Genomic DNA, 20,789 nt, shown 5'->3' with positions numbered 1-20,789 from the left:
GGACTTGGTCCAGCAATAAAATGRTTATTCTCTTTGCAGGGCCGTGGAAAGTACCACATATTTCGTCAGCTCCAATTTATGCAAGACTAGAATCATCCAGGAAAGCAAAAACTGTATTATAGACAGCTTCACAACAATCTCTTGAAGGAACACTAAATCCAATTATGCAGAACATCACGGAACTGTGTGTTATTTCTAAAGCACTTGGTTCTCATGAAAGCCAAGTATTTCTTCGTCTTTTAATATATCAAGCACACTATCGTATGTAAGATTCTGCGATAGTAAGTTATGACTGCAGAGCTCTTACCCAGATTAATTCGGGAGCAAAGGAAAAAATATATCTTCCAAAAAATATGCAACAACCTGTTCTATCTATTATTTTTTTAATTAAAAGGAAATCTTAAAGTGTAAGAACTGTAGTTTGGTGGTGTTCTCTTTAGGAATATTAATGATTGTTTGGGGAAAAGGATATGGAAGAAGGTCCATTTTTAGTTAATAGTGAGATATATTTATTCTAGAAAATTTTAGTATAATCCTATTCAAATCAGTCCTCAGATAATACCAGTTCCTGAGGGTAAAGAACCTTCACATTGCCACTGAGTAGATCTTTTAAAGATATCTGATGGGGCACATACTAGCACACAGTTTGGTGTTATTTAACAACAGTATATAAAGAAATCACTGAGCCACTGATAATATAAGGTTTAATTGTCGCCTCTATCTAACCCCTGGCTTCAGGTTCCTGTCCCATTTTAGGCCATGGAGAATATTGGAGGAGTCATCAAAAATAAAATTAAACCAATTTATGTTCTTAGCAAYGGACAGGATAATTAAGCATCACAGACAAGAATACAAGAGTTTCAGATGAAACATCACCTAAACAGCAGCAAGGAGGAGAATGTGCTTCCTTGTTTTTTTCTGGTTAACATCCAAACATTTCATGTTTTTAAATRTTGGTTGCAGTTGCATCCATTATGTAACAGGTTTCACCTTTACATGGTTTGAGGCTGCACGTGGTACTCAGATCCTGAGAAACTCTGTGATTTAGGCTCACTGCTAGCACTGCCAACAGCAGCAACGCAATGCATGGCAACCTTGGTCTGCAAAGTTGTTCAGCTGTATAACGCATGAGCACCGAGCAAAATGGCACTTCCAGTCTGAAGAAGAGGTATTTTATGCTGTATAACTTAAGTGTGTATTTAAATATTTGTATTTGAAAATGTAGAACTGTGCAGTTCTGTGCTTTTGAGTATATGGGTTATGACACACTCTTCAATGGCATTAGAGTCTACTATTTTCCCATGGTAGCTAATGTTCCCATGGAAAAATGCAAATTCTGTATTTATCGCTCATGCTGAGATTAGCTGTTTCCATGGGTGAACCATTCAAATATAATTCCGCTTTTCTTCTTTCAAGACTGCGGGAATGTAAGCAATAGGGAGGTGGCCCAGGGTAGCTTGGGGCTGAGGACGCTACCAGCAGATGCTGCAGTGGCCTTTGCAGGACTCTTAGGCCACCAGTGATGTGAAACATTATTAGCAAATTCACACTGCTCCCAGGCATCGGGCTTCCTTTCCCTACCTCCTCAGCACTGCCCAGAGCCCTCTGGCAGCGCGTTGCCCATTCCCTTGTTTCTGGCTGCCTTTTCGGAATATCTGGAGGGCTCCAGGCTACTCCTCTGCTGCYGTTGGATCTCCTTTCTCTGGGGGGGCTCCCTCACCCCCTTCCAGTCTCTCTTCCGAGTCCATGTGTGTGCAAGTCTACTGAAATAAAGAGAACTGATACTGCTATTTTTATAAACATGCGTCATTTCTTTCCTCCAACTCCTGTTGCCTGCGTTTCCAGATGGGAGCAATAGGGGAAGAGGAAATGTTGACTTCTGTGAATCTGGTCCAAATTGTACCAGAAATTTGTATTGGAACAAACTGTAAGAAATGAAGGTTAATTTTACTTGTAAGTATAGTGATTTCTTGGTTTTCCTGAAGCACCTGCAGCTTGGGAGTGACATTTTTGGAGTATATTTTGTATGAGAGAGAGAGAGAGAAAGAAAATACTCTGCACCAAATGAGCCGTAGAGCTCCTTGAGCCTAGGTAAAAATTATTTTCCATTGTGAACAGCAGGGGTCATTAAAAAGAAGGGTTACACTGGATGAAGCAAATAGTCATTTTTTTTCTATTTTCTTCTTCCAATGTAAAGAATTGACTATATTAAAAAAAGAAAATCTTTGTTCTTATTGTCCTTGAAAGATAACAAACTAAATAAAAAGTGAGTTTTCTGCTTACGGCCTGGACTATAAGACAGTTCTACCTCTGATAAATTCACATTATTTGAAATAGTTTTGCCTACGGTGGSTTTTATATTAAACTTTGTTATAAAAAATCGCAATACATTGTAAGCTGATGTTGACATTTAACACTGTGATAGTCATAAGTGAGTAGTGTCATGCCCTTCTATTCTAACGTGGATTTATTTATTTATTTAGTGATCACATCGATATTTTCTACATGCATTGCTATTCTACATGCAGCCAGTAATTCAGATTGGTGGAAATAAGAGTGATTTTTTTCACCTGTTTGGAGCAACTAAACAAGAGAATAAACAATATTCTGGTCTGGCATCTCATTTTATAGCTTCACTCAAAATGTAAACAAGAGGGTAATTTCATTCTTAGAAGGACGCAAAAAGCTGATCAAACAGGGAAAGAAATTGAAGAAAACCCAGTCAAACGCATTAGTAGGAGGAACCTTATAAGAGAGCACACCAGGAAGATATGTTGCTTGTTCTGCTTCTTATCTGTCCTTCAAGTTTAGTAGTTGAGGATTTTTTTTTTTTTTGCATTTATCTTTGCAGCCGAATGAGTTCAATTTCACTCAGATTAGGACCAAAATTTCAGAACAGCAGGTTAATCCTTTCTGCCTTCACGGGCAGCTGAGCAAACAGGCCCGTATCAGCGTGGCCGAGTGTAAAATTGTAATTCCAGAGATTAATGTTGTCTCTCCTGTTTGCTTTGAACCTGACCTCCGTGCTTCTCTTCTCGGCGTGCTGGTGTGTGTGAACATTCACGTGCAGTTACTGATTCATCTCTGTGTTTGTCTATTGTTAACAGCCTCTGTCCAAGGCCCCTGGGAGAGGGCCATCTCGCCGAACAAAGTGCCCTACTATATCAAGTGAGTATCGCTCGTTATTCATTCTGGTTATTTACAGCTGTCATTAAAGTGCATGGTTGGTAATTTTCTTAGATTGGCTGGGCCTGTTCTTGTGTCGTCTGTGTGTGACAAACAAAAGGAGTGAACAATAAGTGTCACAGAAAAAAATGTATCTTACGTCCTTTAAAAGCACAATAGGATACACTGTTTTGTGGGAAAGTTGATTCATTTTATGCRTCCTTAGCAGTCACCTGCAAACTGAAGTCAACTTTTGGGGTATCTGGGCTATATCTGAGTCTGTTCTGTTATCCACATAGGAGTATGTACGGCAGGATGTGCAAGACTGAAAACATTCAGAATGTTGGTATTTATTTGGAGTTTTGATGTTGGAAAGCAGGGACGTGTTGCAGCTGTGAATCTGGTGCACTTCTGCTTTGACCTTGCAGTGCACATCCTTTAAACAGTGAGTTCCTGTAGAGAGGGTACAGAGCAAAATCTCTTACTGAGTCAAAACAAGGGACAAATTAATCCCTATAGACTGGAAGTTCCTTTAAACTCTAGTTCCCAAAGTAAACTAGTAYGTTTTAAGAGTGAGGTGAGCTTAACAATGAGAGGAAATTAAAGAGACAACACAAAAAACGTTGGATGCACCTGCTTCTAGTGTCCTAAAAAGACCCACCATGTGGTTACAGGGAATGAAGTTTTAATACATTTTTCCCTCTTGCTGTAGATCTTCATTTGCAATGTGTGCCATGAATTTTTCAGGTATGACTTCCTGGAGAAAAAGGTGATGAACTACCTGTGATAAAGACTGTAGTGCACATAACTGGAAGTCAGGAGTATTTTAACAGACATATTCACATAGTCACTCTTTTCCTGTTCCCAACACACTTCTCCGGCTTGGCCAGTGCACTCAAGGCCCATTCTTACAGTGGCAATTCAGCTGCAGTTTTCACAGCTTAGTTGAACCGTTGATATGGCCACAGAATGGACACTTTATGAAGAAAACTAGCAGTCTGTAGTACAGAGAGCTATAGTTACAACTGGTTGACGCTTCTCTGGCATCGCCTTAAGTTTTGGGGTTTTTTCTTTTCCTTTTTTTTTTTTTTTTTAATTTGCCTCTAAATAACTAACTTGCTATAAAGAGCTGGAAAGCTCTTTCAAGGAAGAGGAGAGAGGGGAGTCTATGGAGTGAAAGCACCTTGAAGGTGTATGAGCCACCTTTTATGGTACTCCAGCTAAGGGAGAGGAAGACACCTCTTTCTCTTCCCCATGGCATGAGTTGCTGGCTGCTGAGAAGTCTTGGCCATTCTCAGGAAAGGCCCAGGCTCTGTTTCATACTGCGCTTCCCCCTTCGTTTGGTGCCACTTGCACCCAGCAGCAGTGGGAAAGGTGACCTGTCATTCTAAAATGATGGCGGGGACTTTTCCTTGTTAGCTTTTGGTGTCAACTTTTGTAATACATCTTTTTTTTCCAGAACATTTGCAAAGTCAATGGAATKCATTGGTTTTATTCTGTTCACTTGGAAGATATCTTAATAACCATAAGAAGTTATAACTGTACTATATTAATTAATAATGAAAGTTTAATTCAGTTACATGTTTTATACAAAAGCTTGCTGTCTTTGAGATGAAAAACAAATATTTAAAAATTTTATGTATCTTTGCAAATTTTTACATCTTTGCATTCCTTTCTCTGGTTCTCTTCAGTCATTTTTCTTATCCTTTATTCTAATCACTCTTATTTAATACTACCACACAACCGAATTGCTTGTTTTMTGTACCATTTCAGTTTTCAAACATACCGTATTTTCTTTATTTGTTCATCTCTAACCTTTCTATAAATCGTTAATTCTGTAACAGAGCTGCCATGAAGACTGGGCAGACACAGATAGGATTCTTTTACTGTGTGTATGATTTTCCTTTCTATCATCAAGGCAGAATATTGCTGCTAGGCTCCCGTGTTAACCAGATTTGCCACACTGGTTATTGTTTCTCATTTTATCAGGTTGTCTTGTGATGTTTAAGTGTTTTATCTCACCGTTTTCACATTTGCAATGAAACAGCATTTCACGAGCCCATAAATCAGGTCCTACTTAATACTAAATCCTCAACGGCAATATTTACTTACTGCAGGTAACTTTAAGCCTTTCGATTTTCCTAGTTAATATTTCATTTTTACAGAGCTGATTACTCAGCTAGTAAGCGACTAGTTGCCTCAGAAGCCTGTATTCCCKCCCCCAGTTCCCTCCGAGTTACTGGCGCCAGCGCTTTGTGCAGAGGATACTGGCACAGGCGTCATTGCCACTGCAGAGGACAGTCAGCAGCAGCGTACAGCCCGTGCCCGCTGCCTTTGCCCGCTGCCTGCCCGCGTCCCCGCCGGGGTGCAGCTTCTCGGCCCACTCGGCCTGGCGCAAACCGCAGCGCTAGCGGCCGCCTTCGGCCTGGGCTGCTCCTGCCCTTTTCTGCGCTTGCTTCCTCATGGAAATGACAAGCCGGGCCAGCGGCTCCCGCTCACTTGCCCCGTTCCCCGGTGCGTTGGGACGCGGTGTTTTTGTGTTGCAGGATATGGGCCGTGTCGCGGCTCCCTCAGTGGCAAGTGGACGCTCCTGTCGGCCTGCTGAGCGCTTGCCCAGTGCATGAGGTGCTAGTGAGGGGGAACATGAAGAAGAACCTTCCTTTCTCTCTTTTGCCTCTGAATTAAAGCATGTAAAATTGTTCCAGAACACATTCTGTCCAACCCTTTTCTTTTTGAGCTTTCTTTTCCTCTCAGTATGCTCTTTGCATCTAATAAAGGATTAAAAGGTTTCATTAGATTAAAAAGGGAGAGGGAAAATGAAAAATAGTTTTCACTTTAATCACTCCCGTTCTGTGAGGCCCTGATCTTGGAGGACGGATTGCAGGGCGGCCCGGAAAATGGGGACACAGAAGCAGCGAGAGAGAGGTCTGTGCTCCTTACTGCCGTTTTAAATTTAAAAAAAAGTGTAAAAAACCACAAAGTTTGTGAGAAAAGTCGCCTCATGGGCTGTTCCTGGGCTCTCCAAAGAGCTGGCCTGTTGCACAGGGCGGAGAGACCCCTCTTGCCTGGGGAGAGAAGGGGGCAGGTCTGCAACATGCTTTTGTCTGAGGAAATTGGTAGTCACRAGCTGGCACAATGTTGAAATTTAGTCATTTTGAGTTCTCTATTTGTATTAGTCTTTGACATCATCCTTCTTCTGTTAACCAAGTTGCCAGTTAATAGTGTCTGCCTCCTCACCCTCTTGCCATGACCTCTCTCGAAGGATATAAAAAGCTTCTGCAAGAATAGAGTAGCYTTTCATCTCAGTCCGTCTCGCAGAGGAAGCCTTCCAAGTTATTTTCCAGGCAAGCTTATTTTCTTATCCACATTATAGCAGTTCAGTGAACTTTGTCCTGCGGGGGACACTGCTGAATTCTCAGGAGCATCGATTTGACTCCTTGAGAAGATCCATACGAGACTATCCGTACAAATTAGCTGTGTGGCGAGAAATATCCATCTCTGCTTTTTAGCTGCCTTCCACATTGTAGTTTCCTATAAGAGTATTTCACTTATATTGAATCTGCCAGCTGCTGACACACGTTTCTGTTAGTTTTAGGTTTCTGCAGTCTCTCTGTATTCCTTGCTAGAGGAAGAGTGGGCCAGTTTCTATGAACATGCTTCCTTGTGTCTTAATTTTTAATCTCACTTTTAATTGCTGTTTAGCCATGCAGAATTCGAGCTCAGAAATAGCCAAGGGTTTTCGTTGTGAAAGAAAACAGATTAAAGCCATCATTAAAAATGATGGTTTTACTGTTTTTCAGTTTAGAGGAAAGGGTAAATGAATCTCTCTGAATTAAATTCTCCTAAGATAAAATAAAGCAAAGAGTCGCTGTTCTGCTAAAATCATTTGGGTTAATTGTTTCTTCTGCAGAACGTAGATAAGTAGGAGACTCAAAAGGAAGTAGGAAATATCTGTCAGAGCAGAGGGAGACATGGAGAACCATAAATAAGTAATGTATGATTATGTATGTGTAGTGAGTAAAGCTGTGAACAAGCTATGCAAACCATGTATATGGATGACAGTTAGCCCAACCACCAACTACCAAAAATGTAATATTTTGACTTCTTAAAAGCATCGCTATTACAATCTTTACCACGCTTTCAGTTTTGAACTGCATAGCAAAACTGTAACTATTCTTCTGGAAAAAAAATATATGATACTGCCTGTGAGAGATGCAAATTATCATGCTGTCTAGCTTTAACTAAATACCTGATATTTTCAAGAGGTTTGTATCACTTGTGCAACTGTGAAGCACTGGTTACCAAAACTTGCTACAAAAATTTAAGCTCTGAGCATAAATAAAGAATCCTGAGCCTTTACCTGCCTTTCGGAGAGCACTGCGGGTGGAAGCAGGGATGCTCCCACGGATGGAGCAGGAGCACTCGGGGTTCTGCTCTGCGTCACCATCTGACACCAGGAGTCTGCAGCCCCCACACGGGAGGGAACCGGAGGAGATTTAGTTTCTTTTGAAAGGAATCGTAAGTCCTCAACAGTCATTTTATTTATGTATTTATTTGGGTTGCTCTAAGGGATAGGTGCAGAAGTGGGGTACAAGAGCTGTAGCCTCCAGCGCTGGAGGGGCAATRAGTGGCTGAAACCACGAGCGTTTCTTTGCGTTGCTTTGCACTTCTCTGCACCTCTTTGCGCTTCTTTCCAATGCTGTTTTGGTTAAGGGAGGTGCTTATTTTACATATCAGAAAGCAACTTCTTCATACACTTCACTTTGGTCCTATTCTTCATGGTCTTGGTATCCTACTTAAGTGGATGATGTATTTTGTAGGATGGGCCATGAAGCTCGCTCAGTATACAATTTGATGGAGAGGACGCAGGGGTTCGCATTACAGAGAAGGTAGAAAAAATGCAGGGGTAACTTCTGCATGGCTTAAATCCAGAAATGTGTGGTACAAGTGATGTTGCTGTTTAGGCAGGCATTGGCCTTCCTGGCTTGTTTGCTCAGTTTAATAAGCTGCATAAGAGACTTTTAGATGAATCTAGTTTTCCTATTTTCTTAATTAAAAGGGAAGTACCAACATTTTAAATGCGCTAAATTCAGCTACTCACTGTATTCCATGCCTGGGTTTAAGAGAGTAATTTTTGGAGGCAAGAAAATAGATTTTTGATACTGAACAAGAAGTCTCATTTATTTTTAAATTACTGGAATATAATTACCTAGTTTTAAATATTTTCACTTTATTGTAGTAGGAATTGTCATATTTCTTGTAACTGAATGTGAATTTTTCTTGAATTTAATTTTTATTTCATTTTTCCTTTTTCTTTTTTCCTCCAGATATTAAATATAGTTTGGCTGGGTTACATGCCATCAATAATTTTAAAAAAATCACACAGCTGAACGTAACAGTTTAATGAAATGGACTGGCATATATACAATACAGTCCTATTTTATATAGCATATGGCAGATCTTCTCTTAAATAGTAGATTTTACAGCTGCTTCTGACAGCAAAAGAAATATTGYCATATACTTTGAGCCTATGTTTTAAACATTTTTTGCTTAATGAGCAGGATTCAAAAATAGGAATTGTGTTTGATTGCCACTGGAATGCTTTGAGTTTGAAAGATTAGACATATTAAGGGGCAAAAAATAGAAAGCTTTCCATGCTGGACTTTTCTTTTTTTTAAAGATCAATTACATACTTAATTTAGATGACAGACAAAGAGAAGAGAGCTTCTGACAACTGTCCAAGGAAATCTTCATCGAAAGGGGAAACAATATCTCTTATTTTYGCATGTTCTTGTTATACGACGAAGTCTCCTAATTGCTGTGTTTCCTCAGAAGACGGGGGGACAAAGCAGCAACATCCGTCCCTTGCCCCAGCAGCAGGAGCTGTCGCTTGCCCGAGCCCACGGCCCGTCTTGTCCTCGGTTACTCTTGTCCAGACTCTGTTCTGGTGCAGCTGGCTCCACAAACAAGAAAACCAACTAGGTCTCAGCCACACAATAGAAATTTCATCCATCTAATCACAGAGTCAGAATTACATTGATCCTTTACCTACTGTGCCTTTTTTCTCCTATTCCTGGTGTTAACAGTCTGGTATAAGGAGTATAATTAACGTTAGCACATTTAAAGATATTCATCAACATGCATTTCTCTGGCTTTCTGTGATACCAGTTCTCCTGCAGACTGCCGTAAGTTCCTACTTTTCTGGATATTCTCCACCTTTCTTGTCACATGGCTTATAAAGTGACCTGTTCAATTACTTACTGATTCACAGCTATGGTTTATTTTACCCTTTTTCCTTCTTACTGAATGCCTTCTAAGGATAGCTTTTGATTTTCTCGTTAAATGTTGCACTCAAGTCTGGGTTGCTTATCAATTCTGTGATATCCTTATCTTGAGCTTTTCAATCATAGGAACTAATTTATGTATATGTTATGCTTAGGGGTTATAGATGTTAAGGGAAAAAGAAAACATAAGTTGAATTAACATAAGGTAAACTGTATAAATGTCAGAAAGACTGAATTTAGACTTAAGTAAAGATTCTAGCCAATAGGTTACAAATGATTGAATCATCTATATTCATTTTGYTTATTTCTCATTTTCTGATTAAAAAGTTGAACTTTAGGAAATAAATTACAATCTCAAATATGATATGTAGGCTTAACCACCTCTTGCATACTATGTATTTACTTAGAATTTCAAGTATTCATCAAACATTTATATATTAGGAAATCTGAGCTTAGATAATGTAAGAAAAGMTAACCATTAAAAAAAAAATCACATCTCTGCACGAATTGTTTTTCTTCCGGCTAGTTTTGATGAGACTAACATTCATATTTCTTCTATGGCAGTTGAACTCAGAAAATGAGATGTGGTACAACACAATGGAGACCCATTATAATGTAGCACTGTCTATATAACCAGCCTCATACAAGCTCCAAATAATATCTACAGCCTGCTGAGGATAGCAGAGGAGTTAAAGCTTTGCTACCTAATGGCTGCTCTGCTTCTGTGGCTACGTCTGCCCTCCTCTTTTTCCAGCAAAGCCCAAATTTCTTTGCATAAATGCCATATGGAAGTGTTAGGTTGGGATTTGGGTCTGGGCTGGGGGCAGTTCATACTTACATAATACAGCAAGAAAGTAGTAAGAATGAAGGTTGCTGTAAATCTGTGGAGCTGTTACTGGTTTAAGTTTTATACTTCATTTACATGCTTCACACTTTATAATCCACACCATTATGTTAATGAAATTGTATGGTAAATTGATATTGGGGAATTAACTTTCATAGTTGTATTTTCGTGTAGTGCATAGAAGTAGTAAAAAATCAAAATATATAAAACCATAATCATTTAGTCTCATTCAGGTACTTTGTGTTCATTTAGACCTCTGATGGAAAAAGTTCTATTATTTTTGTATTCAGGGAGAAAAAAAATGTTCTTACACAATTATCTAATAAATAGATTATAGGTTGCCTTTTGAATTTCAATGTGTACCCAATTCTTCTCTCTTTCCTTTTGGAGACTCTCTTTTCATTACTGCAGAGATAATACAGGAGTAGCGACACAAAGATATATTTTACTATGCTTCGTTTTTAACAAACCAGACTGCATTTTTTGTTTCAAAACTGTATTGTTAGAGGGAAAAAAAAAACTTAATTAAAGTAAGTAAAGTAAGTCGAACAATTCCTGAGGATTGTGACACGCCGTGGGAAGTGTGCTCAAAAATGCTTGAGAGACTTTACAGGCATGGAGTTAAAACATACAGAGCTAGCTAAATGAAACCTACTGTGTTTGCCTTGGGAACAGATTTCTTCCCAGAGACATCATGAAGCCCCGTGTTTTTGAAGATTTTAGTCACACAGCAATGCAGGTTTAGGTGGAGCACATACAATATTTTATTCATAGTTGGGAGACACCTTTGCAGCAGGAAAAATCAAACATCAATGAGATCTAGACAAAAGCTTACAGTGTAATACAGATTTACTGGTTTTGTTCTATCTGTATTTGCTGCTGTGACCTGAAAGCATGGAATTGATAAATATCAGATAGGCAATTGAAAAACAATACTAAATACTAACAAAGGTCTTGTTTCTTGGAATGATCATGTGTTTCAGCTTTCCAAACTAGTGTCTGCCATCCTAAAGATCCATAAGCAAATTGTTAGGTATTTTAACATTGTAAAAAATGTGAGAAAAAGATTCATGAATGCGGCTGCATACTGACATATAGAAAAACTGCGCTTGCATCAGATGCACTGTATGTCCTCCCAGATCAGAGATTTTATCTGTTATTTCGTCTTCATTTTAACTCAGTTTAATTGCTTTTAGCTTTAGGACTTCATCAGTTGAAACTTTATTGATTGATGCCACCTACACATGCTTTATAAAACAGAGGGAAACCAATAGGAAAAAGGAAAAAGCTATTGCAAATACTAGTAGATACTAGCAGCAGTAGGAATAAACAGATTACACACGTAGAGAAGATTGTAAATGTCCCAAAGGAAATCTGTGTATGATTTAGTTTCAGATAAAACCGTAGACATAATAGCAGTGTGAAGCAAACACAGAGACAAATGTTCTCTCAACTACAACTTCACTTCCGACGGTTTAAAAATGCAAATTTGATAGGAATCTTTAAGGCTAAAATAATACATTGTATGCACATATAGGCGTTCTCTTACTCATGGGACTACTTCTGCGCAAACAATCACGGAACAATTTGGAAAGAGAAGCAAATTCCTGTGATGGAGGATTTCATTAACCATGTTTGCTGAGAATTCCAGGATCTCTGTAAATCGTGTGCTGATTTTGATAAATGTAATTAGAGGGCTAAACTTAGAGAAGTTCTGAAGTAAACAAGCCTATGTTTCTGATAGGTTTTCTTACATTTTGTTTACTCTTTTGCATTTTACTAATTTGAAATTCATTTAGCTTCGTGTTTGAAAGAATTGTCTACTTGCATTTCATGACCAGCTTCAAAAACTGCAGTTTTCAGCTTTATTGAACTAATATTGTTAGACTAGGAGAAGCAAGCATTCTAATATAAAATATTTTCCTGTATATTTATCAGCTTTTAGAACAGCACAGATGCAAAATTATTTTTATTCCTGTGTTTCTCTGAATCTTGGTTAGAGAGAGGCAGTAGTTACTGAATATTAGAAGTTGCTATCACATTTCAGTGTTGGTGTTTAGTATGTTTTCTGTAATACAATACTAGCTCAAATTCCTTAAAATGAATTCTATAATTAAATGCTTTAAAAGTAAAACTGAACACTGTACATGAAATCTAAAGAGATTGTTTAATAGCTGAAGGCCACAATGATAGTTTCTGTAAGCATAGAGAACTTGCAGTTCAATAATTACTGCATATTTGGTTAAAAAAAAGAGCACACCATTTTCATAATTTTCTTCAATGTGAAGCACGAAAGAAAAGCTGTCCCTGAGTGACAGGCACATTCAGTACTTTCAGAGATGACAGAAAAGAATATTAGACAGCTATGATTTTTTCTTGTTGTTGTTTCCAAATGATGTCTTTATCTGGAAGGTTTCCTAAATTAAACATTTACCAACATACCCAATTGAATGAACTTAAATTTCAATGGACTTTATGTGAACACTGATTTGAAAAAGAATGATCAACCAATAACAGGCCATATTCTTTTATCACGACGAAGGAAAATATATCCTTCAAAGTCAATCTGTACTAATTTGCAGTAGTAACAACTCAAAGCAAAGGCCTTGTCACAATGAGGGAGACAATGTTTAAAAACATTGTTTGTTTGAAGAGGGACATTCTTGCTATGCAATAAGTTTCCTCTGAGATCCTTGCAAGCTTCTTGATCATTTACAGACAATATATTTCAAAACCAAAAACTGGAAGAATGATACTTAGGGTACCAAATATCAGCTGGATAGTAGAGGACAAGTCTCTTAGCTTATCTTCTCTTCCTTAGATATCGCTATAGCATAAAAATGACTTAAGTCTTTTGATTTTTACAGATGAATTTTATTTGAAGCTTATCCACCTCCATGAGAGTCTTTTTCTTCAGGACTGCCCTTGATAAAACAAAACAAAGCCCCTTTTGACACTGTTTCATATCCAGAGAACTGTCCCTTTTTTTCTTTATTTGAATTTGTGTCTGTTTTCAGTCCATGTTTTTCTTCCTGTCCAGCCTCTTCTAGCTTCTGTACCCTTTTTTTTTTTTCCACTTCAACAGCTCTTAATAAGGTCACTAACAATTTCCTGTCGTCCAATTCCAAGAATTTTTCGCTGTTCACATTCTTCTGAGACATCCTGCCACTTACAAAAAACGATCCTTCTACCATTCTTTCTTGGTTTGTTTTCAGGGTTTTCCTCGTAATAATTCACTTTTTTTAACAATTTGCTTTTTCTGAATCTTTCACTTGCCTACATCTCTTTGCGGAATCGTTCCTGCCGCTGGCAAAGCTCAGCCTTCAGCCCAGCACAGTCTTCATCCTGCCTTGTCTTAGCACTGTCTTTAGTCTTCTACGCCAGGCAAATTGCAGAAGCCACCCCCAGCACCTCTCCTCAGAGTCTCATTTGATTTAGTTGGGCTGATGAAACAGTCCCTTAGCGGGACTTCTTAATTTGTATTTTTTCTTGTTTTCCTTAAAACATTCCCCATAGATGGTTGTTAGGTCCCAAATTCAAAAAGACAAAAGTAGATCTGTTTCCCTTCAAATCTCCAGGTTTCTCTGTTTGCATTTCCACTGCTTTACTCAATTTTGCTGCCTCCATTAGCTATCCTACCACTCTGGTCTCCTTTGTGAACTTTATGACTACTTAAACATTTACTGTCACTTATTCTTGAAGTATTCCTTTTCCTTCATCAAACAACTATTATTCTTCCAGATTTCTTTTTAAATGGACACATTCCTTCAAGAGAGCTTTGCTTAGCACTCTCAGATTAGCAGTAATCTGGTTGAGCCTAAACCTTTACTTATTAAAAGTGCCGTGTTGACTGTATTTTAGTGCTCATAAAATAACATAATAGCCCAGAGTCTTTTGTTCCATGAATGACAAAACACGTGACATGAAGTTCAAATTTTTGCGGCACTGTTTTGTTGAGGTAGCTCTTTCCATCACGTACCTTGGGGGTGCCCTCCAGAGCATCATTGCTCCTGGGTTACTTCGCTCTGTGTCTGTTTCCCATACCTCTGTACAGAGGTGGATGCTTTTCATACTCTTGCTGTCCACCCAGATTAACAGCGAATTTTAAAGGACAAAAATCTCCTTCTCTACCCAGGGATCTGTCTTGTGCAGATGTGGACCGATGTGATCTGGATCCTCCAGAAATGCCCATACTAGCAGGCTCCATTAGTTTAAGCTCTGGAGGGTTTCAGGCCTGCTCCTCGTCTCGGGAGCCTGAAGGCCAGACCATAACAAGCTAAATGTCTTGGACATGACCTTTAGAAGCATCAGTTTTCTGGGAGTCACTTATCTCAAATTCTTTTTTTCTGCCTCACAACACTGGGAAGTTGCCTAAGTTAATTTACAGTATTGGTATGTTAACATGCATCATCTCCCTTTCTGTTAAATACTGTTTGCTACTCACTCTTTCCAAATTGCAGCTAATTGCCAAAGTTTTTATTCCTGCATAGAGGAGAGTCCCTCTATCCCTTCTTGTGCTGAGATGGTAAAGCATTTGACAAGGTACTGCAGAGATGTAAATTACTCTTGAATGCATTGACTTTCAAGAGTAACAGACTGCCTTGTGGCTCTTTGTCACTGTACATACAGCTGCCTTCAGCAGTAGCACACAAGCGTATTAGTGTGCTCTGTTTACCAAAGTTAAAATCAGCTGTTGACATGTACATTTTCAGCATAAGACCCTGCTGTTAACACTCCAACACAGTGAGTGGTGGGTGTTCACATAAAAACCAGTCCTTGATTAGACTGCTCTTCAGCGGTCATCAAGTTATTCCTGATTGTAACATGCAGCAAGAAAAATAAATAAATAAATAAAAAGAAAAATAGCAAGAAAGACTCACACATAAAATCAAACTCCATAGTCACATCCATTCTCAGCCAAATCTGTATTTTTTTTTCTGTGCTTTCCTTTTTTGAAATTCCAGCCATCTGGAACACACAGCTGTATGCAAGTGCAGTAGAACATTTGCGCTGTTTTTACAGCAAACTTGCCAGTAGCCAACAAGTCAGTGGCAAAATGGGCCAGATCATGTTAAACCAGCACGGAATATACCAATAGACTTGCACTTCTTACTAACCCTGCTGGCATAGTCTGGCTGCTCATTAGCACCGTCCCTCATGAATGGGATTTTAGCTGGGTGTTGCAGCAGTTGTTCCTCAGCACACCAGTCACACACTTGCCTGCGCTGAGAAGGGGACTTAGCAAAAGGCTGATCAGGTTCTTTACGAGCTCAGCTCTTTACAAGAGGAAGCAAATTCCCTTTCTGTTAATACAGCATCCAGTACAATGGATCTCAACCCCAAATTAGGTTCTCTAGGCACTACTACAATGGGGATATTTAATAATAACAATTAGGCTGCACAGGGCGCTCTCAGCAGCTGCCTGCGACGCCTTTCGTTGCGGTCGCTTTCTGCGYTGCAGTCAGCTCTCAAATGCCTGCATCAACATAGTACCTACCTTGTATGATCAGGCGTTTCCCCAGAAACAGAAGTGGGAGTTGCAGTGGTTCCCTCTCCTCTAAGGAATGCGCTCGTGGTTTGCAAGGGCCTGGAGCATGACAAACGGGATTAGTGCTGTTGTATATCTGCTCTCTTCTATAAATACCTTCTACTGGGCCAAATCTTTGCAGGCAGTTAACRTGTCAGGGGAATATCCCACCAACCCAAACCAGAGTCAAAGCCAGGTACCCGCTCGTTTATTGGTGCTCAGCTTGTATTTTTTAATTCATCAAAAACACAAAGACTATTTGTGCATGTCCTAACTGGTTGCCTGAGCAGTTACTTTTCTGAAAAATATTTTTCCTGTCAGCATTGTTGCATACATTCTGCCATAACAGAAAACAGAACTCCATTAGCAAGGCTCAGTCACAATTTTAAACTCTGCCTTACCTTCTCCTCTGCTGTCAGACTTGAAAACTTTTCTTATTCCACCTTGATATTAAAAGGAGAGTCTGCTTTCAATTCCAAGTGAAGCTATGGCTGTATTATTCAAAAGCTCGCTTTGGAAAAAAAAATAGAACAAAATCCTCATCAGTGGTAATTAATTTTGACAGTGTGGGCTTTGTAGCAATTCACAAACCTGTACTTTCTGCATCAGCATTCCTTATTATTCTAATTAAAGTGGAACATTGTGCCCTCGCCAGTCATTAATGGGTTTTCATTTTGTAAATGACATTTGCAAAAGTTAAAGCGGGCAGTTCATATGAAGTCCACAGGCAAGAGCGTTAAAATTAGCATCGCCATAGCAACAGTCTGCCATCATTAGCATTCAGGGCAACAGGAAATGTTTTGTTGTGCTTTTGTTTCCCAAAAAAGATCTTTCTTTGCCATTCATGGATAGAAAGGGACAAAACACATACATTTTAGGTAAAATGATTACATTCATTTAGATATTACTGCTTCAGAATTTCCCAGTTTCATGAGTTTTTTACTTTCCAGGACCAGGGCTGAATTTCATAATCTCTCCAGCTGTGTATGTCTAACCTCCTGAGCAACATTTATTCGTTGCCAGCCTGCTGCTCAACAGCACCATTTTATATGAAGTCTGTCACTTGTGCTCAAGAATCTGTACTAAGTAATGGGTTCTGTTGAGACTCCCTAAAAGACACACGCAGCAGGAAACATGGTCAATGCCCCATCAAGTGGAGCATGCATCTGATCAGTGCTGTTCTGGTGCTTAAATGACGCTATTTATATGCCTTTAAAAAAAAAGAAAAAAAAAAAGAAAAGAAAAAMCTCAAGAATTGAAATATCAGCACATACATCATTATTAGTAAAAGGATATTCAAGTCTCATCTGATTTAGAACTCCCCAGTAAGAGAAATGGAGGTAGATAGATAGTGCTCAAATACCCTTGATTGGAAGAGGTGATGTTGGCAGTTTTGGGGGGAGGTTTATGAAAGGCATGCACGTCCAGGAGCCTTATTATTAGCAGTGTATGTTAGCAGTGTTTTTCAGTTTTAGAAATATCTCCTAAATGCTGCTTGTGACATATGTCTTGTTCAAGCAAAGGCATGGAGTTGCTACAGCTGAAGCAATCTTCGGCCTATAAAAACCTACATTTTGTGGGTAGGCAGGGACAGAGTGGTAAGGAAAGTAAGGGGGAAGATGTTAGGGAAAGTAGATGATGAGCAGGGTGAGGTCAGCAGAAGATCTGCTGTTTTAATTGGATGTACCCTGCCTTGTCAGTAACAACCACAGATTAAAATTAACTAAATGTTCCCTAGCATTATGTCTCCGGGTTTTAATTTGGCAGAGGAGTCCTCTTTCTTGCCTCAGCATCTTAAAAATATGTCATTTTGCAGATTTTTGTAGAGAGGATTCTTTGATGAGTAAACATGCTTGCGTGCGTTGCATAAACGAGGGGGTTCAATCCATTCCATGAAAGCTTTTCCTGCATTTTAATAAGACAGGCCACGTTTTCCTGTGGTGGTTGTCTTGCTAGTACCTGCCCTGTAGTATTGATTAACTTCTCAGCTAGTCAAACCTGTAGAACTGGAAAACCCTTAAAAAGAGTGAATGCATATGATGTGCATGAGGGAAAATTGCTCTCAAGTAAACGAGAAGCTCTCCATGGTGGGTTTGACTCGTTATTGCTATAACTCTATGGTTTTGAACCTTCTGTGTATCTTCCCATTTGCTCAGCTGCACATTTTCTTCCTTTTACACAAACACCTCTTTGCTAAGCCAGGTTAATTTTTCACCTTTGCTGACTCACCCGACTTGTTCCCTTGCTGCTGGTCAGAGGCTGCCGGGGAGATCTGGCACTGTAAAACATTTTCTCTCTTTTAGCCTTGCATCCCCTACTGCATGAAGATGCTTTCCAAACTGCAGTATTTTGCAGACCTGTAGTATTTTGCAGAATTTTCCTGTTTCCTTTTAGATAAATTCGGTGCTGAAGTGGAGYAGCTTAAGAACAGTTCAGTCCTCACTGAGCTAAAAGGTTTAGTGCTTAGCATTCTGTCTAGGCAAGCTTCGTTCTAAGTCTGAGTCACGGCATCAATAGGTTCTTGCAATACAGACTCTTAAAGCTATCAAATAACTACTTTCATTCTTTGAATCAACTTTGGAAATGTTTTTAGACTACTGGCTATTCACAGACCTTGAACTGTAGCATCATTAGATTTACTTAAATTTCAGGGGTATCATAGCCTTATTTATCGTAATAATTTCAGGCTGAGAGGCCATTTCAAAGAAGGATTAGGGAGGGGTTCCTGAGACTCTGTTCATTCAGGAACAGGCCCTTGAGTGGTGCAGTGCTGGATAAAATGTGAAAAAAACAGACATTTTCTTGCATACACAAATGTTTCTGAAACACAAATGTTACCGGAAATACTACTGAAGCTCTTCTTTTTTTCATTAAAGATTTTTCTCCATTTCCCCTGGAAGTACAGAAGACAGATGCAGCTCTACAAGTATGGATTCCAAATATGCAATTGCAAAATATGCATATTGTGCAATTGTTGCACCATTCCCTTCTAATGATTGTACTCTGGAAGCAGAACTAAGTAAAATGTGCTCAACTTTCTGTTTCCTATATTAACCTTCTCAAAAATCATATTTAGCACGCATATTAGAAATTCTGGAAAATGGAAATAAGTGGCTTGAAGCTGTTTTCCAGAGTGTATCTAACTAYGAATTTTGCAGTGAAAGTCAAAAACTTTGATGATTATGGGAATTAAGGGGAGAAAAAAAAAGAGTTTGGAATAGTAAACACACAGTACATTTTRTTTTCCTACCTATAAAACTACAGAGCAAGGGATTTGGAATAAAGGAACCTTGAAGTTTTCTCTTCAGTTTTTAGAAGAAAATTTCTTCCAGATTTCTGCCACTGAGAGCATTTTGGCCAATAGGAGCCCGTTGTTGAAGAGCAAATTTCATGTCTGTACTTCAGTTGACTTGAAGTATCACCTTAAAATTAGAGGTTAAAGCCTGTTTCCCAGAGCACTCTTACTGATGAGCTCATGACAATTTTCAAATACTCGTTTGAACCTCTGACTTCTGAGCTGAGCTGTTTTGACATAAACCGTCACTAGAGGCATAAATGAAAAACACCAAGAGGTTATCGCTCCGACCATAGCTGCACTCAGCTTTTTTGTTGTTCTTTTAATTACTGCCTGCTAATGGTCGTGTTTATTCTTTTCCTTTTAATCAGGCTGTAATGTTACCAAACAATTCCGAACATTTTGCAGACGGTCTAAATGCAGGCAGCATTCTACCTCTTCATATTTGACCCGTGTTGTTCTCCTGCACCTTACTGATTCCTTTGCTTTTCCACTCTTTTCACTCTGCTATGGCACAAAGGAAATGACAGATGTCCTGCTATGGTCACTGCAGGTTGACATTTGCTTTCAGTTGCTTTTRTTTCTTCCCCCATTTCCAGTTTGAGGGGGAATACGCGTTGCATCACGCTCTGCAGCCAGAAACAAGCAGCAGGATCTATAGACGGCCCTAAGTTACAGCAGGGCCAGTTTAGGCTCCAGTGAGACTTGATGTCAGAAGCTGGGAAATCCAATTTAGGTTCAGTGCCAACAGCAGCTTGCATGGATTGAAAGATATGCTCATTGATTCCAGCAAAATTACTTCTTAGCACTGTAAAGGGGATCAGAATCTGGCTCTCAGCATTTCCTCTCGTGCATCCTGCTTTTTCACATCAGTGCCCAAAGTATTGTGGAATAAACATTTGCTGCTGGCAAAAAAAAATGAGTCTATATCTGTAAAGTTTTCTCCCAAGAAAACCAAGCGCTTAGCACAGCCTCGCTCGGGGGGGTTTGCTCACAGTCCTAGAGAAAAGGAGCGGAAAAGACTCTGTCACTTTGAATCCTTTCTGCGGGTCGCCGGTGGTGCGCCCCACATGGCACAGCCCTTCCCTAGCCTGCCTTCCTCCTGATGGGTTCACACGATGGAAGCCCTTCTCCCATGTCTGTCCCCCTGTCCCTGTTATTTTTGCTCAATCGCCTGTATTTGTCGAGCCTAGAGACCTCCCAATCTGCCCTTCTCCTTTAGTACATGTGGTCTTCAAGGACTCATCAACTTTTTTTTCTCTCAGTTTAATCAAGCCCGATTAAATTCCCTCCGACTTTAAACAGCTTTYTGGAGATTTTGGACAGCTTTCGGTCATGCCTAAGTTTCCCTCCCCATAGGTCCTGTCAGGGCCTGAGAGGCTCCTCTTGCTGGGGTGCCTGCAGCACCCGGCAGGGTTTGCTGCCCCGCGCGGCCGGTTCTGCGGCAGGTTTCAGTGGCACTGGTAGGGATAGGGATCACCTGGGGGGCCCGGCCTGGCCTGGCCTGGCCTGCTCTGGCCTTGGCTTGCTTGGCCGGGCCTGGCCTGGCCTGGCCTGGCCTTGTCTGACCTGGCCTTGCCTTGGCTTTTTGCAGCCTGCGCTTTTTCTGCTTGCTTCAAGTCTCTCTTTTCCAGATCCTCCCAATAACAGCTATACTTTTACACCCACACACTT

At 39.8% G+C, this 20,789-nt stretch overlaps 1 protein-coding gene across 1 annotated transcript in view; it reads left to right on the top strand.

Annotated features, from left to right (window-relative positions):
• Window positions 1–20,789, top strand: part of DMD (dystrophin) — a 396,717-nt gene that overhangs the window by 279,872 nt on the left and 96,056 nt on the right. The window contains exon 18 of the mRNA XM_026047293.1: window positions 3,108–3,168. Within this exon, the coding sequence (XP_025903078.1) occupies window positions 3,108–3,168 (61 nt within the window). The remainder of the gene's footprint in view (window positions 1–3,107; window positions 3,169–20,789) is intronic.

This window comes from Nothoprocta perdicaria, unplaced genomic scaffold (genome assembly GCF_003342845.1).
Source record: "Nothoprocta perdicaria isolate Ctin4 unplaced genomic scaffold, notPer1 scaffold_49, whole genome shotgun sequence".
NCBI classification, from domain to species: domain Eukaryota; kingdom Metazoa; phylum Chordata; class Aves; order Tinamiformes; family Tinamidae; genus Nothoprocta; species Nothoprocta perdicaria.
Note: the sequence above shows the minus strand (reverse complement) of the source record. Positions and strands in the feature narration are given on the sequence as shown.